This window comes from Peromyscus leucopus, chromosome 13 (assembly GCF_004664715.2).
Source record: "Peromyscus leucopus breed LL Stock chromosome 13, UCI_PerLeu_2.1, whole genome shotgun sequence".
NCBI classification, from domain to species: Eukaryota; Metazoa; Chordata; class Mammalia; order Rodentia; family Cricetidae; genus Peromyscus; species Peromyscus leucopus.
In genome coordinates this window covers 9,810,406-9,827,224 of record NC_051074.1, presented here as the reverse complement: position 1 = coordinate 9,827,224, position 16,819 = coordinate 9,810,406, and the positions used below count along the sequence as shown (strand labels likewise).

The following is a 16,819-nucleotide window of genomic DNA, read 5'->3' as shown; positions in this document are numbered from 1 at the left end:
TACGCAGAAGCCCTCTGGGAGGAGGGATGCTGGCCGACAGGACACTGGGCATGTGGTATTGACTGGGGTAGGCTGTGGATGGCAGCAAACATTGGGATTGAAAATGTTGGTTTGCGCCATGGGATGTGAGGGCAAAGCATCTGCTCAAGCCCGCCTGCGATGGATGACCCACAAGGCATAGTGTATGGAAGAGTGAGCTGGGCACAGCAGAGGAAGCCGGGAATACTGGTGTGAGTGACAGCTGCAGGCTGCCCTAGCCAGATATCACAGGGAAGAAACTCCAAGGCAGTCCAGCTCCGCCAGCTGGAGAAAGGGCACAGGGCACCCAGGAATTCGTGGATGTGGTTGAAAGCATGCTCCTCTGTACCTCTCATGGCAGGCACACAGAGCCACGGCAGATTGACATCAAGGATGGTATTCTAGTTCCATGGTTGTAACTGTGGGGAGCCATTTCTGATTTTGTACAGATCGAAGGAGTGTCTGGAGGACACGTGTGGATATAGCGGGGTGGGGGAGTGGGGGGGTGGCAGGGGGCGGGCACCTAGAGTTGGAATCCACGCTCTGGGAGACCACAAAGGTGTCAACTTGACGAAGAAATGAGACGCCTAGATGAGTCTGTGGTGACAGACTTGAAAGCCGTGCTAGCAGGAACAGGTTGAAAGCAATTGTGCCGTTGAAAAGGGCTGTGTGGACACCTTCAGGTGTGACCCCTCTGGATGGTGGCCCCTGGGCCAGGGAGAGCAAAGCGGAGTGGAATACCCAGGACTCTTGGCCATGCCACCGGATGAGGCTTGATATCAGAATACAGCCCCCAGCCCCCCATTATGTTTTAAATCTGAAAGTGCCCCCTGCCCGCAATCCAGGCTCAGATCTGGAACACCTGGCCATCAGTTTATGGCGCTGTTTTGGAGGCTCTGGAACCTTTAGGAGACAGGGCCCGGCTGGTGGAAACAGGTCCCCAGGGGCTGGCCTTCCGGTTCTGTTTGCCTGCAGCTCTGGATTGTCTCTGCTAGGTCGTACTGAGGAATCTCAACAAGCCCCCACTGCCACTGACAAGCTTCTGCCACCATTCCTTCCCTGCCACTAAGACCTGAAAAAAAACAGCCACAGCAAATTGTTCTTTGTTTCCACCAGATACATTGTCACAGCAGTGAGAACAGTAACACCTCTCTTCTGTGAGGCGGCCGTCACTGCGGGTGTCCCCTGTACCCCCTGCTGGTTGTGACGGGTAGAGCCTCAGGCCGTGCCGTGGTGGGCACCGTGCACATAAACTGCCCAAGGAGAGGTGGCCCTAACTCCTGGACTCGTTTGGGGTGTATGACTAGAGGACACTGGCTGCCTCTGCTGAGGGGATCCCTGAAAAGGAAGGAAGGGGAATGGGACATTTTGTGGCTGGGGGGTCACTGGACAGTGGGTGGAGGCTTCATTATTCATTTCACTTTTTCCTGGGACCACGTGTGGAGCTGGCTGTGACTGGGTCTGGCAGTGGGCCGGGACCAAAGACATGCTACAGCACACTGCCACCAGCTTGTCTTTGAGAAACCACGAGATGTGGCTCCACTTGACACCCCGTGAGCGCAGAGCTCCCCTTTGTCAATAGATCTCTAAGGCCACAGCTTGCCACGCTCGAGTTCAGTCTCGGCACTCCCGGTGAATCCCCGTCACTCACACCTCCCTTGCACCTCGGTTGTGGAGGTCTGGGTGCCCCAGTGCCACGCGGCAGAGGTGTGGTCAGAGTCACAGAGGTGAAGTCCAGAATGAGGGTGACAAACAGCCTCTTTAGGGCCCTGAAGAAGTCATGCTCAGCCAAGCTCTGAGCGAGGAGCTGAGAAGAACAAGGGGCCACCCACTGCTCCCCATCTCGGTCTCTGAGGTCGGTTCCCACCTCTTTCTTGATGTTTGTCTATTGGGGCAGGCTATGACCATGACTCCTGTGACCAGCTCTCAGCTCTTCCAGCCCTACCGCTGGGAGCTGGGTAGGTACAAGAGACAGGGTAGTGATAAACAGGAAGGGAGGTCAGGTCTGCAGAGTGGAGATTTAATGGGACAGTCATCATGATTCCCGCTGCAGTGGTCCCAGGCTGAAGCCCACAGCCTAGTGCCTCTCCCAGCAGGCAGGCACGGAGAGCACCAACGGTACCCAGGTAGCCACAAGGACAGGCCACTCCCTGTACCTCTGCGGCCTGGACTCCAGGTGCAGAGACTGAGGCCTGCTTGAGAGGTCCATCCTCTCCTTCTGTCCCCTGCCCCTACAGTGATGGGATGCCCGTGTCCTTGTCCCTCTGTCCTGTCCCTCAAACAAGTCTAGCCCAGGGGCCAGACACAGGCTCTGCAGGAAAGCACACTTCCAGGACCACGCACCCTGGGCCTCTGGCATGTGTAAGGCACATTGTGGTTGTTGCTGTGGGTCTGCTGGGGTCACCGTCCCCAGGGCAGTGTTTAGCAGATGCTGGCTTCCAGGGTGAGACATGGCTGTCAGTGTTGGGACAGGAGGCATGGTGGGTGTTGGCCAGCCCTGGGGCCTGCAGTGCAAGAGAGCAGGGACAGGGTGGGCCCTCGTCCACAGGCCTCAATGGTCACAAGATCCTTTCCCCACGCCCCTGGCCTGGAGCCAACGGGAGGGGCCTATGGTCCTGGGCAGAGCTCGTGGCCAGAGCCAAGGCGCAGTCATGGCGGCCCAGACCACAAAAAGGCACAATCGTGGTGTCTGAGAGGTCACGGGTCAGTCACCAAGGCTAGGCAGACACGTTGACGTCCCTGAGAGAGATGGTGCTACTGGGGGCCTCGTCCCCGAGCAGCAGGGCTGGCGAGTCTGGGTTCGTGTCTGCCTCAGCACGGCCCAGCTCCGCGCTGGTCTCTGCACTGGCCTCAGCACTGGGGCCTAGCCCCTGGGACAGGATCTGCTGGATGGTTCTGCGCAAGTTGGGATGCAGCCGGCCCTGTGTCTGGTAGAAGACCTCCAGTGCGAAGGACTTGAGGGCCCCAGTGCAGAGGTCCTCATACAGTGGGATGGTGTACATGCGCGACATCTGTGGAAAGCACCTGGTCACACCGGCCGGCTCCCTGGGCGCCTTCCACCACCCAGACCCAGATGTGCCCCAGCTGCTCAGGAGGACTTGGGCCTCGACTCACATGCTACAACGCCCTCATCAGGTTCACCCTCACCTCTCCCTCTAAGCTGTCTCCTGGAGTTTGGGGCTGGAAGGACTCGGCAAGGGATGGGGATGTTGGCATCTGCTTGACAAGCTTGGATGGCCCCTGCACCCAGACCTGGAAGGTGATAACCTACAGGCCTCAAGTCCAGCTAGTTCAAGGCTGATGCCAGTGGAGAGCCCTGGACTCTGGTACCCAACTTTTCCCTGTGGTGGAGTTCAGGCCACTCTGAACTAGTTTTGCATTCTTCTCCCACCTCACCTCTATTGGGACCTCTCTACTTTCACTCTGGGTCGGATGGCTTCCAGTCCCCTCTCCAGAACATGCCTGGCCTGCCCGAGTGGAGATCCGATGGGGGGAGATGCCCTCCTCCCCCCCGTCATGCCCCAGGCATGTAGCTGCACCTGGCTCTCCAGGAAGCGGCGGACCCTGTGGAGATCAGGATAGTAGTCATTGCGGACGACGATCTGCAGCCAGCGGATGCGGATCTCAGCATTCATGGAGTCCAGCAGGGATGAGTAGCATTTGGACAGGCTCATCACCACCTCTGTGGGGGCAGTGGGCAGGTCAGGGCTAGGGTGGAGCCACATCCCTTTCCCAGGCTACCCTACTGACTGTGGGACCCACCCTGGGGCAACGGGGATCCATCTAGCAGCCGGTCCAGGAAGAGTGCTGTCTGGAAGGTCCTCCACTTGGAGATGTCAATGGCACTGGCTGAAGCTGCTGCTTGCTCCAGGGGTTCTGCAGTCCACAGCTGGAAGAGGGTCTCTACAGGCCGGGTTAGGCTGGACCCCTGAGACAGGTCTGGCTCAGCCAGTGGTGGGCCTGTGGCATTTAGCCAGCGCTCGAACTCCAGCCCTGCAGGAAGACCAGGCCTGGGGTCCCTGCCTGGGCTTGGAGGGGCCACTGGAGCAGCCTGCCAGGGAGACTCCAAGCCCAGAGGGTGTCCCTGGGGAGGTGGTCTCTTCTAGGACCCAGAGCCCTCAAAGAATATGAGAGTTCTCCAGAAGTTTGTGCCTTCCCCCCGGAGCCACTAGAGGGGGCATGGGAGGCCGGGAAGCCTGGCTTGGTCACCAGAGGATTTCTGCCTGCTACATGGCTGTCCTGTACCCAGCACCAAGGCCAAGCAGGCTCTGTACTGTACTGTTCAGTAAAGCACACGGACTCTGAGGACCCTTACCAATCCCACACTGTACTTATATACCTTCCAAACTTAAGGTCACCATTCCTAAACCTTGAAATCCTCTAGCAAACATTAGTTTTCTCTGGATATCCAGCTCCTCCAGTGTCTCCCTTGGTCCTCAAGCTATCAGGCCCTAAGAGACCCCCTACTATGCCCAAGCAGGGTCAGCTAGTCCCAGGGTCAATCCCACCACCTTGCTGATCCTCCTCTAAGAACTTTGCATGCTCTTTCCATGGCCTTTTCCTACTGGCTGCTTAGCTTGGCCTGCTTCGCCTGGGGGTCATCTCTTCCAGGACGTCTCTGTCCCCTTCTCCTTGCCATGGTCCTTTAGACTAGGAGGTACAGACTCCTCTTTACTTTTATGGCATCCTGACCTAGAGCCTACACTGTGTGGTAGGGGCTGACAAGCTTTCCTCCAGTCATGGCTGCCATCTTGTTCCCGGCCCTTAGGCCTGCAGGAGGGTAGTTGGCCTCACCTGCCCGGCAGTCCACGCTCTGCTCCTTCAGTTCGGGAAAGAAGCTCAAGAAGGAATCCAGCAGGTCCTGGGCCACCACACTGGTGAATTTGTATTTCTCCACATAGGCCTGTGAGATGAGGGCATGGCCTTAGCAGGTGTGGAAGGCTGGGGATGTTTAGCTCTGGCAGAGCAGGGCTGGCCACTGGGACATCTTCTAAAGATGTGCATCACAGTCCAGGTGGCCCACAGGCCCTGCTGAAAGGGTAGGAGAGGGAGGGAACAGTGCCTCAGGAGGCCAGGTCCCAATCCAGTCCCCAGGCCCCTTCTTCCCAGAGAAGGGACAAGTCTGCCGGCTGGAAGAAGTTTGGGCCAGGAGGTGGTAGGGCCCACGTGCTTACTCGAAGAAAGTCGTCAAAGCGCTGGGGGTCTCCGCAGAGCTGGGACAGGTAGTAGACGAAGCAGTAGCCCTTCTCATAGGTGAACAGGTTCATCAGGTGGCTGGGATTCACTCCTGCAGGGAGACACCTTGTCTGGGATGCCACCTGATACCTGTGCCCTGCAAGGTGGGGCTGGGGCAGAAGTCTAGAACTGAGGCGTGGTTAAGTGCACAGTCCCTCAGATAAGTACCAACGTCCTGGGTACACAGCGACGGAGCTTGCTCTGCCCCCATGGCAAGCCCGCTCAGACCCTGTGGGGGTGTGGCAAGCCAAGGGCACCTGAGAAGTCTTCCCTGGGGCTAAGGGCACCCAGCCTGGCCTTGGAAGGAATTTAGGCATGGTGAGGTAGAGGAGCCCCAGCAGGGCAAGTGAACAGCAGGAAAGGAGGGCCTGGGGATGGTATGCATGGGTTCCCAGGAGTGAGCCTGGAGTAGAGAGTACCTGGTTCTAGCTTGACCTGCAACTTGCTAACTGGACTATCCTCCCCAAGAAGCCGCATCTGCCTATGCAGGGCGTCCAGGCGGAAGGCTGTCTCTAGGCAGGTGAAGGCAGCCCCTGAGTGAAGCCAGAGTAGAGAAAAGGTGGAAGTCAGGGGGGGCTGGAGCATCTACAGCAGGGTTTTCACTCTCTACCCGCCACCCAACCCCAGAGACTCTTAGATGCTGTCAAGCCAGAGGCTAGGCAGGCAGGGCTCTGCGCCCCTGGCAACTGGTGCCTAAGCCGACCCAAGGCTACTCCACCCTGGCCGTAGCCGCCCCAGACAGTACCATAGGTCTCCGTGGTGATGCGGCGCTGCGCATAGGTGGCCAGGCCCTCGCTCAGCCACATCTCCTCCCAAGTGGCGTTGGTGACGGCGTTGCCGAACCAGCTGTGGGCCACCTCGTGGATGACGTCAATCACCAGGAACTCGTCACTCTCGAGGATGGAGGAGATGATGAAGGTGAGGCACGGATTCTCCATGGCCACGATGGGGAAGGAGGGCGGCAGGAAAACGATGTCGTATCTGTGCCCGTGGGTGCAGGGTGAGGGATGGGAGGGCTCCGACCGCGACCCACCAGGCTCACAGCTATACTTCCCGCCTGGGACGGCAGCCCAGGCAGCCCAGCCCCCACAGGAGCACCTCCTTCCCAGGAGACAGAGGCCAGGGGGCCGGGGCTCAGACAAGGAGCGCCCAGTCTGGCCCTACCTCCTTCTCTACGGGGAAAGAGCGAGGCCAGCAGGGAAACCAGGGGACAGGACGTACCTGCCCCACATGTATGGCCCGTACAGTCGCTCTGCGGCACTCAGCCACTGTTCCACCACGCCCGACAGCTTGCTGGTCGCCGTGGGCAGGAGGCATGGCTCAGCCCACACACGGCTCCTGTCACGAGGCAGAGAAGGTGGGCTGAGGCGGAAAAGCCTGGACCTTACCTACCCCACTGGATCCCCCCTATGCCTTGTCTGGCCCTGGTCCCTGGATGTGGCCCTCCCCATAACAGGTAGGGGCACTGCATAGTAAACCCAAGGTCTATTCAGATCCTTTTGTCAGCGAACTGAAGGAACGGGTTACCCGGGAGGGTACGGCTGGTTGTGTGGTAGCCCCGGGAGTGATGACAGACTGCTAGGCAAGGCACTGGATGGATCAGTTAGCTGTATGTTTGAAGGGAGCCGGTGAAGGGGCATGGTAGTCACGCGCATGGGCTCTGGGCTCTTCCTGAGTCCCAGCTGCCCAGAACAGTACAGCAGGGTGCAGAGGGTGCCTTACCTGGGCCCAATGTCTGCTGGCTTGAGGTCTCCGGCCACAAGGGCCACGAGGTAGGCAGGTACAGGGTGCTCCATGTGGAAGTGGTAGACGCCCTCCTCCTCCATGTACACGCTCTGCGTCGCACTCATCAGCACCTGGACCCCTAACGGGGCCTGCAATGGGCTAGGCTGAGGATTGGTAGCCTACAGGACACAACCACCTCCCAGGGGACTCCACAACTCAGGTCAGAGGACCCCTTATCTGTGACAGGGAACCTTATGGCCCTATCAGGGAGCCCTCCACACCCCCAGAATGGACCACCACAACCCAGGTTGGGGAACTCCATGTCCATGAGGAAGCCCTCAAATCCTTATCAGATAGCCTCTCAGGTTGGGTCAAGGAACTATGTCCCCTTCAGAGGACCACACACAGGAACCCCAAATCTGCCTCACTTGGAGGCTGCCAACTATGCTTTGGCTATAACTCAAGAAACCTCATCAGGTTCCTGCGGATTTAGAGGTCCTGGAACCCAATTGTCAAGTACGTCCTCATCGGTGCTGCACCCTGGTCCCTGCTCCCGGCCTCCCTGAGGCTTCTCTGCATGACTGTCCCACTAGACAATGACCTTTAGCGGCTGGGATCCTAGTCTAGGCAGGCAGGAAGAGTCCGAGGCGGTGGGCCAGAACTCATCTGCCCGCTGTACGCGCTAGCCTCTTACAGTACCGAAAGGGGGCAGGAACAACGCCAGCCGTGATCCTGACCTTGACGACGGCTGAGTAGGTGCACTTGACGGCGGGCGTGTCGAAGCATGGGAAGAAGGAGCGGTTGCACACAGAGTGGCCCTGGGTGAAGACGAACGGCTTGGCATTGCCGTAGGTCAGCTCTGGGTCCAGCCACCAGATCTGCGGGCAAGGGGCAACATAAGCAGACGCTGTCACCTGGTCCAGGGCTCCAGGTCTGGAGCCCGGGGACAACGGGTGCTGGCAAGGGCCCTCGAGGTTTTTGTTACAGGCCCACGGCTGCCCCTGCAGTCTGCAGCCTGCACACCTGGTACACTCACTCCCCTCCCCCGGCAGGAACTGTCGATCCGGTTTGTGCATGCCAGACACCAACCGGCCCTGTTCCAGACAGGAGGCCACATGTCTGGAGCTGGCCCACGACATCTCCCAGCACTGCCCGGGGAAATGAGGAAAACTCCCACCATGGTATTAGCCGAACTTGCAAAGGGAAACTGAGGGACGGTCAGCACACATGGGTTCCAATTCCCATAGGCTGGTAGCTAATCTGATCTTAGGAGCAGGGAAGCATGGGAAACGAGTTCTTCCTTACATCGGCACAGAGGGAGTCAGCCCCAGTGCTGGCCAACCTGTGGGGCTAGAGTGGAGGCTAGACACGCAGCTCTGGAATGACGGGACAGTTAAAGGGAGGGTCTCCCAGGCCAGCGCCTTGAGGGAGGGGCTGCAGCAGAGAGCAATCCCAGTAACTGCTGTCCCCTCTGCCTGCCCTCTCAGGGCCAAGGTCGCTGGCCTAGCCCACCTGCTTCCAGCCATGGCTGTTGAGACATTCTGAATCTTCCGATGTCCAGACCAGGCCCCGCCCCCACGAAGGAGCTCCAGCTACAAAGCAATGTCTGCCCCCACACTACCCTCTGCTAGGACAACAGGAATGTTGAAACAAAGTGAATTTTTCATTTTGGTGATCAAGGGCACATGGGTCCTCTCAGGACAGGAAACACCCGCGACACTTCTCTCTGAGTGGACAAGCGTGCAGTCAAGGCTGACTGTCATCACGGGGAACAGAGTCCGGACTCAGCAGGGCCGACACCTCCCAGACCCCAGGTGAGGGATGGTGGTGGGGCTGCTTCTTCCACAGGCCTTGTGTGTGTGGGGGAGCCATCCATCCGACAGATCCCAGACCCAGAGAGAGAGAGATGCCTGCTTTCAGAGCCCAGAGCTGTGTGCGAATGAATGCCTGTGCCCAGAGGCCCCAGAACTGGGGCACTGCCTGCCTACAGACTCGCACTGGGGAAGGAGGTAAATGCTTGCCCACAGACCCCAGACTGAGGGCGGCGGTGGCAGTGGAAACTATGCTAGAGACCCTAGGATCTGGGGTGCTGTCTTCATAGAGACCCTAGATGTGCCTTTTGGTGGGAGCCCGTTCTCGGGTTCCTCATGGCTTTACCCAGCAGGTCCACATAGAGGATGATCAGGACCACGGGCCTTGAGTGCAGGTGTCTGAGATGGTCTGCACTTGGCTGTGCTGGGGGAGGTCGTCTTTTGCTCCACCCCTTGGCGTCTCTATAAATACCCTGGGGCAGAGACGGTCGGGGCCCATTGGAAAAGTTCCAGGCCCTCTCCAGGCTATCCTTTATTTTCTGTTTATCTCCACAATCTAAATCCTTCTATCTAATATTTCCTGCTGCTCGCACTCAAGAAAACTCTGGGGAACTGTGGGGTTGGTGGGTAAACGCCCCACACTTTTCCCAAAGTCCCAAGACCTGGGGAGTAATGCCTTGCTTCACGGGCCTGGGGGTATGCCTAATTCACAGACCCCAGACCTGGAAGAGATTCCTGCCCCTCTAGAGACAGATGCCTGCCCCACAGACTCCACACCCAGGAGCTGCCTGCCAATAGGTCACAGATTTGAGCGGGATGCTTGCCATGTAGACCTGGTCAGGCCTCTGCGAGCATTCGGGGACCTCTTCCAAAGTCTTTTTGACTGGCCCATCACTGTCTTCTCCCCAAAGCAAGTCTGCAGATGTATCTCTCTTTTCTGCTGGGGCGCTGGTTCCAAAATGTAGCCTCCAGAGGCTTGGGACCTGGGACCTGAATAGGAGACCGTCCCTGCGGTGGATCCTGTTGCCAATGGGTTGGTTCCTGATCCACTTTTGGAGGACAGACTCCCAAATGCTCTTCAATCTCTACCTTCTCCCCTTACACCAGCTAGGCTTCAGGGGCAGCACTTCCCACTCCTCGTCCATTGAACCCTCGGGCTCTGCCTTCCTCCTACCCTATGGTTCCAGCGGGCGGGCTGCCTTCTCCAGACACCAGCGATAACTACCTTAGAGGGATGAGCTGGACTGGGCCCCACCCCAGAGGTTGGAGCCTCCAGGGCCCAGCAGCTGATAATCTGGTAGATAAGGAATGGGCCAACCAACTTCAGATACTATAGGGCAAGAAAAAAAATCTGTTCTTGCTGGGGTGGGGATGAACGAACGGCTGGGGAGGGGATGAACGAACGGCTGGGGAGCAGAGGAGCCCTAGAATCCGCAGCACCTCCAATCTGCCCCCCCTGGAGTTGGAGCCCGCTGTCAGGGCTTCCTGGGAAACCTAGATGGCTCCTGCTACATCCTCACTAGGCACAGGGCAGACAGGGATGGAAGCCCTGAGCTGCTCCATGCTCCATTGCAACAAACAGCAGGTGCCTGAGGTTAGGAGCCAATGTGCTTCCACGGGTGTGGGTCAACTCTGGCGCTCTGGAGCCACGCAGTCCGTGAGGACCATGCAGTTCTTCCCTGTCTGGAGCCACCACAGCCCCATACATCAGGCCACCCTTGTCCACCGGCCTTGTATTGCAGCCCAGTGAGGGCTCTATTCCCACCACTCGGCTGTCAATGGGCAGAACAAGCACACACAGGACATATTCACAGGTAGAAACCGGGAAGCAGCTCGCCCCTCAGTTTTCACCTGGCATCTAATAATACCTGCAGAGGCCCTGCCCAGTAGGCAGAGGGCTGAGCCCTGAAGACCAGCCCATGGCAGGGACTCTGCAAAGAGGTGGCATGTCCCAATCAAGACTCCTGAGAAGCGTGCAGGAAGCCCACAGATGTAAATCCCATCTGGTCTTTTTCTGCCCAGAAGTCACCTTGCTCCTTTGTGGCTCCCCAGGCAGTGGCAGATGGACTTTCTAAGGGCCCTGCAGAGCTCTCTGTGTGCTATGTATCCATGGTAGATGTCACATGAGCACGCTACTACCTGGGGAGCTGGAGGGAGGCATCATACTTCTGGAGTCAAAGGTCCTGCTCCATTCTGCACTAGCCCTTTCCACCAGGGCCTGTGGGATGGTGGGCGCCTGTACAGAAAGCCTCAGCAGAGCCCTGTGTGTCTACCGGGAGGTGGGGCACACCTGCCCCAGCATGTCACAGTCCAGCTCAGGGAGCCCAAAGCCCAGGCACCACAGGCTACAAGGAAGGCCTCTCTGCCACCCACTGTCTCTCATTCCACCTCCAGAGAACAGAACCGGGTGTCCTCAAGCCATCTGAAGGTCCAGGTCATAAGTGGGCCCTTCTGTATCATGCACTCCCAGAACATCTCTCAAGGCTGGACTCTTACAGCTGGCTGAGCTGGGGCCCATCAGAAGCTGCTCTTGTATCCAGATAGGGGCGTAACGCCTGCCGGGAAGTCTCCCCCAGATAAGAAACATGCTATTGAGTATCTGGGGCTACACTCAAAGGTCCCAAGAACTTGCAGGCAACGTATTACCATGGGCACCAGGCTCCTCCTCGCTCTCTGTAGGTGTCCCAGAAGCAGGGTGCAGATTAACATCGCCTGACCCAGCAGTAAAGCGAAGGGTGCCTGCAGGGCCCCCCCTGACCACCCACAGACCTGGCGCCCACCCGGGCGGGACTCACTGCGGGGGCATCGGTCGAGGTGTAGCGCAGGATGACCTGAAAGGGCTGGTGCGCCTGCAGCTCGGGAGGCAGCGTGACGGTCAGCGAGGAGCCATAGTCGGTGAACGGGTCCAACCTGAAGGCCAGAGGGCAGCCGGCGGACTCGGCGCCGGGCGCATCGGCGAAGGCGGGCAGCGGGGGCCCCAAGCCGGGGACAGGGAAGGCGAAGGTGCAGGGGGACTCGGAGGCGGCAGGGGCGCGGCGGAACGAGACCGAGTGCAGGCGCAGGGCCGGGTGCGCGTCGAGCACGAGCGCGCGGGGCGCGGGCCGCAGCGCGCACAGCTCCAGCACCAGGCAGCCGGCCAGCTCGCGCGCCTCAGGCCGCAGCTCCAGGCCCAGCTGCAGGTGGCGGAGGCGGAAGAGCTGCGCGCTGGAGGCCGAGGCCACGTCCAGGGCGGGCGGCGGCTCGGGCGGCGGGCGAGCGGGCGCGGCTTCGGCACCGGGCGCCTTGCGGCAGCAGCACTGTGCCGCCATGGCCACCGGCGCTAAGTGAAATCCATGGGCGGCGGCCGCTGCAGGCCGCGGGTAGTGGGCGAGGGACCCCGGGCGACGGCGGCGGCGGTGGTGGCGGCGGCGGCGGGGCGCGGGCACAACAGGAAGTCGCTCCGGGAGCCGCCCGGCCGGCCCGCGCCGTGCGCCGCCCCGCTCGGGCTGGGCTCGGCCGCCGCCGGGGGCGCTGTGTACGGCCCCGCCGGGCCTGTGCGCCGGAGCGGCGCGGAGCGCGAGGCCGGACACCCGGGGAGGCTGCGCGTCCTCAGCCTGCGCCCTGCACTCGTTACGGCTCGGAGGACGGCCAGGGAGGCGGGACCGTCGCTTTCCCAGGGACGCCGGCGGCACCTCGGCCGTCGGTTCTCTTACTCCGAGAATGATTCTTGTGGTTCCCCTGACGCGATTCCCCCGTGGGTCCTCCTGTTGGCCTGGGCAGTGGCCATGTGGGTGCCAAGCGGCTCGGGGAGACGCAAGGCTGTCAGGTACTTAGCCCAGACAGGTGTGGCTATTTAGATTCAAATTAGGCATAATGAGAAGCTGTCAGGTGCCCTGGCCGTGTGTTAGGGTCGGCTTTTTTGTTGTCCGGGTGTGTGCCAAGTGGAGATATGCTGTTGAACACAGTTCCATCTCACGGCTCCAATGTAAGTAAGGGCTGCAGGCTCATTTTAGGCTAGCGCAGCAAGGCTGCTCAAAGGTTGAGCTGTCCAGTGCGAGGGCCAACACAGGGTGTGGACAGAGGTGTCCTGCTTTTCATCGGCAGGAGGCAGGCACAGATTCTGAGGGAGAGGGGCTTTTAGGGCTGGGGGAATATTCAGGAGAGACACACTTCTGTCTCCTGCTTTGATGATGGTGTGTTGCCGTGTCACTTCTGGGGAGTGCTCGGCTGTCTGGATCCAGTCTCCCCAAACGTAAGTCAAGTGGTCTGGCCTTCCTCCCGCCAGTGAGAGGCACAGCTAAGTGGAGAACAGGCCACTGGTGCAGCCCAAACGCTGAAACATGGTTTCCTCTCGGGTCTCATGTGATCTCTTAGCTGGCAGTACGTGGGATCCCTCCCCATTTCAGACTCTGGAAGAATTCCAAGGCTCATGCCATCATCCAGAGGCAAGGGCTAGAGGGAGGGAGGAAGACCGGGCTGGGAAAGCACTTGGCATTCCAGCAGCTGGGAAACAAAAGCATCAGTTCACAGTCATCCTTGGCTGTGTGTGGACTGTGGGAGGCCAACTTGCGTTACTGAGAGCCTGTCTTAAAGATAAAAATATTTTTGGTTGTGAGCCTCGGTGGTGGCGCACGCGGGAGGCAGAGGCAGGCGGATCTCTGTGAGTTCGAGGCCAGCCTGGTCTACAAAGCGAGTTCCAGGAAAGGCGCAAAGCTACACAGAGAAACCCTGTCTCGAAAAAAACAAAAAAATATAAATAAATAAAATAAAAAAATAATAAAATGAGTGAAGAGACCTGGAGTTAAGGTTATTGCTGCTTTCTGGTGTCCAGTGGCCTGTCTACCAGATTGTCTAAAAAGGCATTCCCAATTCATTTGCACTGTCCTGTAGGCCTGGGTTCCTTTTGTCCTTCTTGATGTAGATTGTAGGGGTCTCCCATCCCAGTCTCTCAGATTGTACCCCCAGAAGTTGGGGTTGTATCCATCCTGTTCTGGCGATACCCCCTTTTGCAAACAGAAGGGGTGATGTGGGGCAGCCTTGATCCAGCTATTCCACTTCTATAAGTGGGGTGGGTGTGCCTCCACCCCATATTTACAAAAGGACCTAACAGTTCTTTCAAGACCAACAGGACATTTTGCACGGTGGAGCCAAAGAACCTGTCCCCCAACACGGATAAGCTACTGGAGTGCCCCCTTGTGGTTACAGTCAGCGTTACATCCCCAGCCCCAGAGGAAAAGTGTGTGTGGGGGTGGGGTGGGTGGATGGGTGGGGGTGTCCTGTAGTCCCGGGGCAGAGGTTTGAGAGCTGGGCCAGGCCAAAGCTACAGTCGCATAGCTCCCAGAACTGAGCGGGTGGAAGAGAACGTACCCGATACACTCCACAGATATCCTTCAACCTGACCTGGGCATTATGTCGCTTGCATCTCTGTTGCCTCTAGCTGACTTGACTAGCCCAGTCAGCAGGTTAGGCGGTGTGCCCTGCCCTGACCGGAGGGCAGCGGCCTCTTGGAATGCGTTGTGAACAGGGATTGGCTACACACACAGGGGCCTGGAGCCCTGTTCTCTGCAAGCCACTGCAGCCTCCGTGGTTGAGTGGAGACAGCAGCACCGGCTCCTTTAAAGGGATGAACATAAGGGACCTGGTGGAGGAAGCTCAGAGGCCAGATTAGCCAGCTTGTGCAGCAGCCCTGGGACGGACAATGCCAGTTTGCCCACACCTGTAGGGCTGGGTGTTCCCTACAAAGTGTAGTGAGCATTTTGAATCAGTGCCCACTGAAGTGCTTGTTTATTACAGCCAGAAACCAGAAGTGCAGGGGCAGGTGGGGGAGATGGTGGTTATTAGCACCCCAATGCCTCGACCATGAGCCGTGTGCCTCATGCCCCCTCAACTTTGGGTTCTGTTAAGTGAGACGGTGTCATTCTTCATTCTAAGGGAGAACCCTCCACCTGGGGACCCAAGTGTGTCTCACTGCATAGAGGCAGGTATGACCAAACCCTTTAGTCTCTTCAGGGGCAAAATGGGGCTATTCTGTTGGGTGGTGACAGACCATGACCTTCAAGAAGAAGCTGGATGAAGCAATCTGATGACAGCCTACCCTGGCCCCAGAGACCATAAGCAGGGAGAAGGGAAGCCATACATACCAACTCTGGGATTTTATTCACTAACTCATATTTACTTGCAAATTAACCAGTGGCCACACATCTGTAATTCACACACATAGCCCAGGTTTTTCTTTGCTCTTCATTACTTCTTTAAATCGTGACTAAATTTCCAGGGCTCTTAAAGAAGCAGGATGCCTAAGAGTGGCTGAGTCTGAACTAGAAGAGCAAGCAACACAAGGTGGCAACCGGTGGGCCTACCTGCCGGCTGGGGAGGATGCTGCACAGGGAATAATGGCATTGATACAGGTTAAGTAAGGTGATGATGGGTGGTGGACGGATGCCTCTCTCCCACGGCACAGCAGCTGTAAGACTAAAGATGGTGGGCCCAGGACTAAGCTCAGGTCTCAGAAGGGACCAGAAAGAAGTCCAGGAGGCACAAAAAGGTTCTGCCTGCCATTCCCTTGGAGGAGGCAGCTAGCCAGGACTCTGGTCTGTCACTCCCTATCAACTGTCAGCTCCCCAGGCTCTTACAAATCCTTTACGCATTTTCTCTAAAACTTCGCTGGTTTGGATTTGGCCAAAGCCTGATGAATAAACGAAGTGCCCCTCCTCAGCAGACACTCCCGTACTGCCATCAAGAGGGGGCAACACCCGAGGCCAGTTGCCTTTTGTAAAGAGGAGGGAAGGAACACCTTCTTTCAGTGTACACGCTTGGCCACCCAGCTGCTGAACGATGCAGCTTACTCGGGATCGCCGGGGTCCCGGGGCAGGAGGGCCTGGGCTTGGAGGGTCTGTTCGTACTTCTGCAGCTGAGCCCAGAAACCCAGATTGGGCTCGGCTACCGGGCGAGCGCTCTTCACCATCTGTAACCAAGAGAGCTACAATGAGAGGGACCCAACAAGACAGTCCAGAGCGCGGAGGCTCCGCCCTAGGGTGAAGGGTGGGGCCCGCCCCGGAAGAGCCTCTCTCGAGGTGGGGCGGTGCCCGCCCCGGAAGACCCGCCCTCGGAAGCTCGGACCTGGAATGCGCGCTCCAGGCTCTGGCCGCGGTGCCGCATGAGATAGGCGGTGCAGACGGCGGCTGAGCGGCTGCGGCCGTTCTTGCAGTAGACGAGGCAGGAGCCGCCGTCGCGCACCGCGGCCTCCATGGCGGCGCAGGTGGGCTCCAGGTGCGTCAGCAGGTCTTCGGCCGGGTCGTCGAACACGGGTACGCGCAGCTCGGCCACTCCGGGCGCGCGCGGCCCGGGCTGCTGGCGGGAGACGTTGACGCACAGGGTGATGCCCGCGCGCCCCAGCAGCTCCGTCGCCCTCGCGGCTCGCGCATTCCCGATGAAGAGCGCGGGGGCGACGCGCGCGAACGCTGGCGGTGCCACCTCGGAGGTGCCCATGACCCCAGCGGCCCTAAGGTCAGCAGCGGGCCGCGGGCTGCGCAGTCCTTGCTCTGGCCGCTAGGAGGCGACCGCACCAGGTCGTGGGGCGGAGCCTGGGCTCGGCGTCGGCTGAATTGACAGTGGGCGGAGCCTGCAGTGTTGGTCTGGAGGGGACACAGCGGGCGGGCGACAGTGGCAGCTTTATTTCCTTTGGTTAAATGCTTTCTAGTAAAGTGCCCCTTGGCACTCCCGACGTTTCCTTTGTAAAACATGGTTCATATGCAATAAAACTACCACTATGAGTTCGTGTTTTTTTTTTCTTAATAAGTTGTTTAGGTCAGTACGTTGACTTCCCAAAGCTTATTTAGAATTATTTAATGAGGCCGTGGAGATGACTCAGTGGCTGAAGGCACCTGTTGCCAAGCTTGATGGCCTGGGCGCTATTCCTGGGACCCACATAGTTGGAAGGAGAGAACCGACTCTTGCAAGTTTTCCTCTGCCCTGCACATGAGTGCCCTTATATATACAAGCACTCACAAAATAATTTTTAAAATTAGAAATAGAGGTACTTAGTGTCTGAT

At 58.5% G+C, this 16,819-nt stretch overlaps 2 protein-coding genes across 3 annotated transcripts; both read right to left on the bottom strand.

Annotated features, from left to right (window-relative positions):
• Positions 1 to 2,017: 2,017 nt before the first annotated feature.
• On the bottom strand, positions 2,018 to 12,213 carry Rnpepl1 (arginyl aminopeptidase like 1). 2 transcript variants are annotated; one of them, XM_028890637.2, is made up of 11 exons: positions 11,585 to 12,212; positions 7,716 to 7,856; positions 6,976 to 7,127; positions 6,475 to 6,591; positions 5,999 to 6,234; positions 5,673 to 5,786; positions 5,193 to 5,305; positions 4,813 to 4,921; positions 3,781 to 4,011; positions 3,558 to 3,700; positions 2,018 to 3,029 (listed from the first exon to the last, which is right to left on the bottom strand). In XM_028890637.2, exons 1-11 carry the CDS (start codon positions 12,095 to 12,097, stop codon positions 2,736 to 2,738), a joined length of 2,163 nt encoding a protein of 720 aa, XP_028746470.1. In that variant the 5' UTR covers positions 12,098 to 12,212; the 3' UTR covers positions 2,018 to 2,735. The 2 variants fall into 2 exon arrangements, with proteins under 2 accessions (XP_028746470.1, XP_028746471.1); XM_028890638.2 differs by lacking the exon at positions 5,673 to 5,786 and having other exon boundaries at positions 11,585 to 12,213.
• A 2,692-nt stretch (positions 12,214 to 14,905) lies between these two features.
• Dusp28 (dual specificity phosphatase 28) lies at positions 14,906 to 16,526 on the bottom strand. The gene is made up of 2 exons (XM_028890632.2): positions 15,888 to 16,526; positions 14,906 to 15,732 (listed from the first exon to the last, which is right to left on the bottom strand). Exons 1-2 carry the CDS (start codon positions 16,254 to 16,256, stop codon positions 15,610 to 15,612), a joined length of 492 nt encoding a protein of 163 aa, XP_028746465.1. The 5' UTR covers positions 16,257 to 16,526; the 3' UTR covers positions 14,906 to 15,609.
• Between the last annotated feature and the right edge of the window lie 293 nt (positions 16,527 to 16,819).